Here is a 10,490-nt window from a genome sequence, read left to right on the forward strand (position 1 = left end):
TTTGTGTGATTGATGTTTTCTCATCCACCCACGCCACATGTCACCGAAATAACATCAAAACCAACAGAGCTATGGGCTCAGAGATGAGCACCATTTTTTTTTTTTTTTTTTTGGCATTGAGATCCTCTGAAACCCACCACAGCCCTCCATGCGGTGAATGGAGGCTTGGGTTTCTCCATTGGTGGCCCACTTTCCTGAGTCCTGTGGTGAGGAACACGTTGAACAGGGATCCGAAGGAGGACACACACCCACTCAAATGTTCCCACTGTGTGGATGTCAAGTCAGACTGGATCAGTGTGTGTGTGTGTGTGTGTGTGTGTGTGTTACTGTGAGCTGAACAGGTGGTCATCAGGGAAAGAAAATAGGGCTAGGGTTTGTGGCACAGCATGGACGCACCTGTGTCCCCTCTGAAAGCTGACACTTCAGATTTGCCGTGCATCGACGATGACCACAGTATACCAGGTTGCCCCCCCCAGAGATAAATAAAGTATGTGCACACAAATTCACAGTCGTGTACACGCTTTAGACCAATCACCATTCGCAAATCAGATTAGCGTTGCTGACTACTAGAGTCAAGCATCCTTTAAAAAAACCCTCTTGATTCGATTGCTTACTCATGGACATTTTTCTCACGGAGGGTTAGAGTGGGTGAGTGAATGAAAGAGCAAAAACCTAATTAATTTAATAGGTTATTCTGGCACAATTACAATTTTGGGTAATTGCTTTGCCATAGCAACCCTCTCTGTTTAGGGGACTACAGGTAATTTGCTTTGGCCATTGGTTAAAGAAAATGATTACTGCACTTCCTTTATCCCCATGGAAACCATCCACACCCTGCATGACTGACAGACCCAATACCATAAATCAGGAATTGGGCCCAGTTTAAATTGCCAATTACTGTGCAAGGAAACAGTTAATTACCCCAGTGACAGTTATGGTATGAACACGCTGACTGAATAAGAAGAACACGCTGATTTCCCCACAGGTAGTGAAAGAGGTGGTAATAACTCACAGAGACACAACAGACTGACAGGCTCTGATAAATCACTTAAAATTGTAATTCGGATTCTAGTGAGAGGGACAACATCGTTTGACATAGTATATCAAAACAGTAATGAAGCACAGAGAGACTGAAAGCAACTGTGTGGCCGTCGTGGACTTCAGTTCCTTCCTAATGATCTGAATTTATATATTGATTTTCTAGTTTTGATGACCACCACACTACTCTTGTCTGGTCAGATATAGAATAACAGAGATGTGGTTAAAATACAATGAATCCATGTTTTTAGAAATACATAGTGTATATTGTCATTTATGCATTGTAATGTTGCTGTGCATGGACATCAAAACTCAAATTAAACAAGGCTCGTTCTGTTTTTAATACGTAAGCATGAACAATGTGCTCATGTGTGGGATATTTCAATAGTGGCGAGAGCCATAAACACATACCATAAACACACATTAAGCCATGTTGGTTTGACAGTAAGTCAGGAAGTTAGTGTTAATTTGTGTTTGTAAAGTGCAGAATAATCAGAGTTACCCATAAGCCTGTGAGTTACCTAGCAGTGCAGAGAAGTTTGCCCTCAAAGCGCTCAGTGTGAACACTTTTCTGACAGTTCTGTCAGAAAGAAACAGTTTTCATGGAACGATTTACTGCCAGAGAACCAGCAGGAAGTCAGATGAGGTAGTAACACTAGAATGACACAGTCTGAACACACAGCGGGTCAGACACATTGTTATGTTTTACATTATTATTCATCATAAACCACCTCATACTGGTCAAAAATGACCTGGTCCTCACTAAAGGTTCTTGTTTTGACAATATAAAATCTTTTTTTCCTCATTATTTTCGTCTTAAACCTCTTCTGATAACAGGTTTGTGTTCTGACAAAAGAAGTCACCCCTTGTGCTCAGAATTATGCACACCTCCCACAGCTTTCTGAATAATGACATTTTAATCTGGAAATGACTTTAATTTGGACACCCTCGATCACTGAGTGACGGCAAGTTGGGAAGGAGGTCGTGTTAAAAATGCAGCGCTCGCTTGTGAGTGGACGTGTCTAACTGCATTAACGCATTAGGTGGAAATCATAATGTTTCCCTTCATTACCAAGCCTCTCCCTTGTGACACTGGTGCATACAGTAAAGAAGCATGGGGTGTCTAATGTGTTGGTAATATATTCACCTGGCTTTTTAAAGTGTATTCAGCAGAAAACATTACATGTCTGTGAAAAGACTAAGGATTTGTATTTGTATAATAATTAAAGGGGAATTCCAGTGTTTTTCTACCTGGGCTCTATGTTTATAAATGTGGGTGTGTTAGTACTGACAAAAAAGTTTCAGTATATGCATGGCAGCATGGCTGCAGTATAATCTTATGGGGCAATAGCATCATTTTTATAGTTATATCCATAAAAAGTTGGTTCGGATTGTTATTGTAAGAGTCTGGCAACATTAACAAGGGCATAGGTTTGGTTGCAAGTGTGCTTTTAGATTAGATTGTCCCTATACCAACATTAGAGACAGGGCAACATGTACGTGTGCCATGAGAGGAGAGCAAGAGTGAGTGAGTAGATCAATGTATGCATCACAGCTGAGCAGGAATATCGCTTTTTCTAAGTACTGTTCACGTACTCACACACATTTAGAAACCATGGTCGAAAAATACCATCATTCCCCTTTAATAAAGGTGCATTGTGTAACTTTTGGTGTTTTTTTTTTCTTGTCACAGCTGCCTTTATGTAAATTAAATGTATGCTGTGTCCGTCAAGCAAAACTACCAGACCTGACTAAGGCAGCAAAGGAACAGGTCGGGGCAAGAAGCTTTTATCGCGTCAAACTGCTGAACAAGCAGGTTTTTCGTGGTCATTTCTTTTCAGTTCTACTCCAACCTGCTTGCAGCTGCCTCAATTTACTGGCGCTGTTGCCTCCACATTAAACGAATCACATCCTATGTGCAGCATGGGTATGTTGCCGGGCGACATGAGATATAAGCACTGCTACACTGATTAATACAGAGAGAGTCGCGTGGAGCTGATAGGCTTACTCAGCGTTGTGTGATCTTATTTGACTCTAATGGGCCAGTGCGTGTAGTTCCAATGTCTTAACACATAGCAGTAATATCTTATATCTGATACTATTAAACATCTCTGAGGTTCAACAATCACACCCCGACAGAAACAGTGACACGTCCACACTCCTGTGGTCCAACAAAGTTTAGTGCCCTTTGATGTAGCGGCAACTTTCGTCATGTTTCCTAACGTTAGGTCTCAAGACCGTGACCTGCACAGCTGAGCCGACCCACCTGCCAACCTCAATCCTCCGTTTGTCTGTCAATCAAAGGACTTTCTATGAAGCTTCTTTCGACGTGATGTGTTTGTGCTGCTTTCACCCCGGGAGCAGATGTGGCGGCGACACGTTTGCACACCCACACACACACACACACACAGAGAGATACAAACACACCCTCACTGGGTTCACAGCTAGGAAGAGAGACGAGTAGATGTGGTGACCGAGCTTGGTTTTATAATGTGATAGAAGAATAAATGGGGAAAACAACAAAGGAATCATTCCCTTTTATATATTAATTGAGCCGTAGGCAGGATTGTACTTCCTGTGAAGCAAAGTGGTGAGAATTATGGGTTCTGTGTGATTTCTTATGGTTCAGTAATTGCTCATAGAGGCTGTCAATTAAAGTCACAGCCAGAATAAACTATTTGGGGCCATTTTTCTTTTAACCATTAATAGTTAAGAGAGGTGGACGTTAGAAATGATGCATCTTTAGTGGCAAAAACAAACCAAGATATACATTTAAATTACACTGAACAAGAATAATGATATACAAAGCTTTGCCAGTGCTGCACAGCTCCACGGTAATGTTTGCCATTACAGGATGATATTAAAAGCCCTTAATTCATTTAGAAACCGCACACAGCCCCAAAAGAGTGAACCGGGGGCTGCCGATGCTCTATCTAGGTAATAGTAGTGCTCGCCTACCAGCAGTAGCAGATTGTCACCGTAGCACAAAAGAGCAGTCAGAGGCAGCAATTTAGATGTCAGAGTTGTGTGTGGAAACGGTGTAACAACCAAGAAAGAACCCAGGGCCGTACAAGATTCAGCCTCGTCTCGTTCCTCTCCTCTGTCCATCTGCATGCAACTGCCTGATAGAGAAGCGTCAGGCAGTCTAGTCTGCTTGACAGCACTTCCTTTGACGGTCGTGTGTGCACACCGTGGATTTGAAAAGTCTGATTCACAGCGGCGTAAAATTACAGGGCTTTTCATCTTAACAAATCTTGGGAGATAACTAATTGTCCAAACTTGGAGGCTGATGAGAGGAGAGAGAGAAAAAACACACACATTAGCATTTAAACAGCTCGCTCTCAAAGGGGACTCATTCTCCACAGACATGATTCATGCCAACGGCAACCCGGCTCCAGGAAATTCTTCTGTACGACGTTTACAAAGGTGCTGCCTTTGGAGCAGCAGTACACCATTGTCACGTTAAGTGTCGCTACATTGATCGCTTTAATTAACGTAAACAACCGGGGCTGCATTGAAGAAGATTGGCAGCTTTCTTTCTAGCAGCATTAATATTATTAGTGCTGATGTTGATGATCTAAATGAACGACCCCCGCGGACCAAATTCACTTCCGTGTCACGTTGAGATCACTTTGGTGAAACCTGGTTTTGGACAGAGACTGCGCAGAGATGACCGTGGTCTGTCAGATGACACTCGACTTTACCAAATATTATGTCCACAGCACAGCAGATGTATTGATCAGTGTTATTGCAAATATCCACTGCTAAGCTGGATAGCAATATTTCCCAAACTTTATGGAGACTCACTGTTTAAAAATGAATCATGACCCGTTCACACTATAAATAATGACAAGCGCAAATGCTGACTTCTTACTGCCATTTCTGAAACACTTCACAGAATCTTGAGCAGATAAAGCAGACATACCACAGATTTATACTTTCATAAATGAATCATAACTTCATTTTTTTTACATGTCTTTTAAAGGTTACTCATAAATCTTTGGCAAAAGGCTGTAAGAAATATTCTACAAATGTATATGGAAACCCAAAACAAATATGTGGGTCTTGACCCAGTCTCTGGGAATGACTGGCATATGAAATTGAAGTTAGGGGCTTTGTCACGCAACCACTTTGGTCCAAAGTTTTCAATGATTAGCAGGACATTTGTTTATGTATGCATAAAAATAGCTCTATTGGTTGGAAAGATTGGACTTGAGCATTAAAGGAATACGTCACTGATTTGCATTTAGCTTTGTGTTACTAGAATAAGGGTAGTATTTTTGAAAAATGCTGCTTCCCAACCTCAGTTTCCCCTGACTCGAGAAACATCTTATTTTTGTTACGTGCCCACCAGTGACACTAGGTCCGAGGCTCGAAACTGCAACGCTAATTCCGCACTTTTTAGAGGGGGAGATTGTAAACAGTGTCCGCCGTCTTTGCAAACTGGTGGGCACTGGTGGGCACGTCATAAAGAAACGAATGAAGATATTTCTCAACTCAGGGGAAACTGAGTTTGGGAAGCACAAGTTTTCAAAATTACTACCCCTATTCTAGTAATACAAAGCTAAATGCAAATTGGTGAAGTATTCCTTTAACTATTTTAATCAGGTCAATAGTTTCTTTGCCCAAGTTCCAGTTTGTCAATGTAAATGTAAAATGTAAAAAAAAAAGAGGGACAATGTGGGACGCCTGTTACCAGTGCTGAGAGGTCCTGTAGTACAAAAAGTTGATTTCTGTAACTATGACTGCAGCTTTTTTTTTTTATTTCTTCCATAGTCTGTTTGGAAAAGACAAAAAACTCTGACAATGGCCTTTAGCTGCTTCACTCAGTTCTGAGTAGTTTCCCTGTTCTTTGTTGTAGCTGCAGCTTCCTTTATTCACTGAATTTTCCATCATTATTTCCTCAAAATCTTGTCAAAAATCTGTATAATTTGCGACTGACAGATTGATTGACATCAGTCGAGCAGCTCCGCGGTGACAGACGCCCTCCTGTTTCACAGCCATTAGATCTTTTAGAAAAGCATCAGTCTAGAGCCGATTAAATGCGGGACATCATCTCAATATGCGGGACAAGGGATGCAAATGCCGTGTGATACACCTGGTTAAAGTATTTAGCTTTAAACATTATGTACATCATATAAATTGTTTATTGTTTATTAATGTTTGGGGTGACCCTGTTCGGCTAAAGAATCTTAAGGGCCATTTATATTTTTGTTTGTACTTTGCTTTAATTTCGTCTGTCATTGTGCACCAAGCAGGGGAGCTTACGATGGGAGACGAAACAGAGCAATACCACCGGAAATTGTGGGGGCAGTATAGATAATAATATAAAACGTGCTGCCAGAGCTCACTGGTTTATCCTGCAGCCAGAAAACAGAAATATTGGAAATGCCGCTTATCATCGACGTCTCTCATCACCAACACCAACGAGTAATATCCCAACTCATAGGGTCGACTTGTATTTACTGGTCTTACATTCCACTGCCACAAAATACGCTTGGTTTCAATTTATTATGGATCAAACACAATAAAAAGAACGACTTTTAATGGTTGCTACGTTTGTTGATGTCTCCAACTTGGTACTCAGCACTGCTCTCTAGAGAGGAAGTAGTGTGCAAACGTCCATAGCAACACAAAAGACACACAGAGGTATGTAGAGTAGTGATGGAGATAACGTTTGGGATGGGTAAAAAAATAAATGGGCCTTTATGCTGGACTCACAAATTGGGTCTAATGCTTGGTGCTGAAGTTAGTCATCGGCGGTAAGAGTTGTTGAAGGTGTAAAAGTGATGGTAATGTAATTGCCATTGTTAGTTGCACTTTGGCGAACAACAACTCATAGCTTTGACTGGTTAGCATCTGTGATTCTTTTTTTTCTGCATAATTTACTTTACCTGCTCCTTGAAAAGTTGAACATTTCTCGACTTGAGCCGCAAGCAGAGTGAGGCAACAGCCCCACAATGCAGTTCAGCGACCCTGAACACCTTGAGCTCCATTCAAAATGTATGAGAGGCATCTCAGTCGATGCCTCCACTGCAGACATGCATCTGCCCAAGTGGTCAATGAGGTGTGCGTCTGGTCAGTTCTTCACTTTACCTCTGACACAAACTCTTCTCTCAACATTTTCCACATGCTCCATGCATCTGTTTTTTTATTTAGGTGCAAGCTGTTTGCTTAAAAAAGAGTTATACCTACTGAAGTGAGTCACTGAGTGTATAAGTGTCTCCTGAAGAGGACCAGGATTAATCACTGCCTGTGATCAACATCATTCGGTCATGCTTTGTGCTCCTCATGCTCTCGCGTCTTTTCCATTCCTCATCTGCCTCTTTGCATCCTGTTATACAAAAAAGCCCTTAACACATCCTCTGCAAGTTATGAAGCAGCTCTGCTGAAGAATCCTGATTTTAATAGATTATGTGGCTGCGAGCTGACACACAAAAAGGATTATGAATGCGAGGTAAATGAAGCACTTGATGATACAGATTCGGTTGAAGTGCTATTTGGGTTCTCTTATTAAGAGGGTGTCTTGGAGATTGGTCTCGTCTTTGGGTGACGCAACTCTATATTCACATTTAGGCCTTTTGTTCAGGTTAAGTGTGCCAGTTTCTTCTTCCATCTGATGGAGTGAGCAGTGGAATGAAATCAGCGGACTGATTCAAAGAGTGAGAAAAAGCAGACATGAACACGAAGCTTCTTTTGGGGCCGCCTGTAGGGAGTTTCATTTGAATTTGAATTTCACCCTGCAGTGTTTCATTTCTCTTATTCTTTCATAACTACATATGTAGAAAAACTGATTGTTAAATAAATACAGACAATTTTAGGACCAGTAATCATAACAGGGACCAAATCCTGCATCCAGGATGAGGTCCTGGTTAAAGTTAGTATAATCTGATTTTGTTTAGGCCGAACAAATGAATGGAGGTCAATTCAGTGTCAAAAGGGAAATAGCTGCACAACCATCTGTGTGTGTGTGTTCTATGTTTGTTACATTAATGTTATAAAGGCAAAGAGAATAACTCATCAACTGAGTGCATGGTGAACTAATTATGCTACTTTATCCATGCAATTGCTGAATTATCCATGTCATTTTGTCAAATGGACATGGGTTGTCTTAGTAAAGAGTTCATCTCTAAATGATCTTTGTGTCCTTGGAAACATGGCTTAATTATGGATTCTATATTTAGTCATTTCAAGTATTTTACAGGCAAATTGTTTTTTTTGGGAAAACAAATGACAGCACGAGCTGTGACGTCCACTTGAGGAATGACGCTATAGACTTAGAGACTTGCGCCAAATGTGGACGCGGTCTCTGACGCGTTTTTGTGCGGCGCGCGCGTGGCGCACAACGACTATAAAGCCATGCGCACGCCAAGCGCACAGAAGAGCAGAAGAGACGCCAAAGGACAGCGCGCAAATCTCCCTCTGAACTACTGGGAAATGTAAGTATCTTGGCTTTTTTTTTTGGATTAAATAAGATCATGACATTAGATTACAAACTCATTTAAAGTGTCTCTACACATAAATATCCTGGCAATTGTTATCATTTGTGGAGATCTATCGCTGACAATGATGTTACCACGTTGTTTTTTGTTTTATTTCTGTTTCATCTTTCTCAGTATGACAGTATAATAGTTCATTTAACAACTGAGACACAACATTTAAAGTCCAGTAGAAACAAGTGACCCGTTTGTTTCCACGCACGCTCTGAAAGATGCATCCTAACTTGGTGAGCTGGTTGGGGACTGTGGGGTTCCTGCTGTGGGCGCTGCTCTCCCTGAGCGCACTGACCGAGGGATACCCGATGAAACCCGAGAACCCCGGGGAGGACGCGCCGGCGGAGGAACTGGCCAAATACTACTCTGCTCTGAGACACTACATCAACCTCATCACAAGACAGAGGTAGGCGGACAGAATACAGAGAGGGAACAATATTGCACTTCATTTCCTATAGTCATTCTATATCTACATCATATATTCTGCAGATATTGTGATGGTTTGCTGTCGGTGGTGCTTGAGTACATCTATCTATCTATCTATCTATCTTATACATTTAGAAGTTGTTTGTGGCTGGAAAGCTCACAGTTCACCAGAAATATATACATGTGCAAATAATAATATAATAAAGGGCTAATATTTGTTCTTTAATGAGACACTCCCCCTGACAGCTTTGGTCGCACCATAGCAACCGGACAATACTGTGTACTGAATACTGAATAATGTTCTTTGTATTTATTTAGTCCAGTCTGACTCTGGAGCCTTTTCCCAAATGATTTCCTCTAACTTGTTAGACAGCAGGATACACCTGCTGCCCAGTCACCTGTTAGTACTAAACATAAAAAAATGAAAATAAATCTTCAGCTTTTGACAAATCGCCTGCAGTTTTCAGGTGTTTTATCCTGAATGTCAGGGGTTTGGATGTTGCTGCAGGCGTTTGGCCACCCAGTGCTGCCACAGTTTATCATCTGAGGGACAGAGAAGGGAATAAGACCACCTTCAATGCAACCCCTGTCTGTGTATCCTGGTTCTTCATGTGACTGAGTTTCATTTTCACTGAAAAAATCAAAATCTGTGCATATAAAAAAGTAATGCCATCTCTCTTTTTTAAAAATGTGTCTGGAACACATGCTTTTGTTATATTTCGGTTGCATTCTAATCCTTAGGTGTAGATTTTATTTGTATTATAGGTCTGATGTATTGGGAATTGCAATTCAATCCTATTGATAGTTGTGATTTTCTTTTCTTCCTTAAACCAGAATTAATGCATTTCTCGAGACACTAACCCATCAGTCATCTTTCCAAAAAACAAATTTAATATATTATATGTATTTTAGAGTTAACTGCTCAGATTAAGTATAAAATAAACTGTTTCACAAATATCTTTTACTCACCCCTAATACTATGTATATGTGCATGTGTGTGTCAGGTATGGGAAGAGGTCCAGCCCTGAGATTCTGGACACTCTTGTGTCAGAGCTGCTGTTGAAGGAAAGTTCAGACACACTTCCCCAGTCAAGGTTAGTGCCTCTAATTTGTGAGTGGACGAGCACACACATAAACACATAAACATGAAGCTGCCGCTTTACCTTTGCTCCTGTCTCACCAGATATGACCCATCATTGTGGTGATGCCGTCCACCAGTGATGCCACCCGCCTCCTCACTGCCGCCCCACCGCTGCTGACATTTTGACCTCTTAGCATTTGTCACTTCATACCGTCCCACACCTAAAGCCCTCCCTGCAGCCTCTGCACCCTTTTACCTCTGCTGTATACGAGCCAACATGTGTCGTCAAGCCTCTCCCCCTTTAACCAAGCAGCTATGGTCAAAACTGCTCGTAGTTTGTGTCACGAAACTGTAAATAGGTTATTTATCATCTGTAAAACTTAAAGGCAAAATGGGAGAGGGGCATGTTGTCTGTATTGTATAATGGTGCCATTAAAGAATCATTGTTTGAA

At 41.3% G+C, this 10,490-nt stretch overlaps 1 protein-coding gene across 1 annotated transcript; it reads left to right on the forward strand.

Annotated features, from left to right (window-relative positions):
• The first annotated feature begins 8,426 nt into the window (after positions 1-8,426).
• Positions 8,427-10,490, forward strand: npy (neuropeptide Y). The gene is made up of 4 exons (XM_044015235.1): positions 8,427-8,477; positions 8,750-8,937; positions 9,962-10,051; positions 10,141-10,490. Exons 2-4 carry the CDS (start codon positions 8,750-8,752, stop codon positions 10,160-10,162), a joined length of 300 nt encoding a protein of 99 aa, XP_043871170.1. The 5' UTR covers positions 8,427-8,477; the 3' UTR covers positions 10,163-10,490.

The sequence above is a fragment of the Solea senegalensis genome, unplaced genomic scaffold (genome assembly GCF_019176455.1).
Source record: "Solea senegalensis isolate Sse05_10M unplaced genomic scaffold, IFAPA_SoseM_1 scf7180000013113, whole genome shotgun sequence".
In the NCBI taxonomy this organism is placed as follows: domain Eukaryota; kingdom Metazoa; phylum Chordata; class Actinopteri; order Pleuronectiformes; family Soleidae; genus Solea; species Solea senegalensis.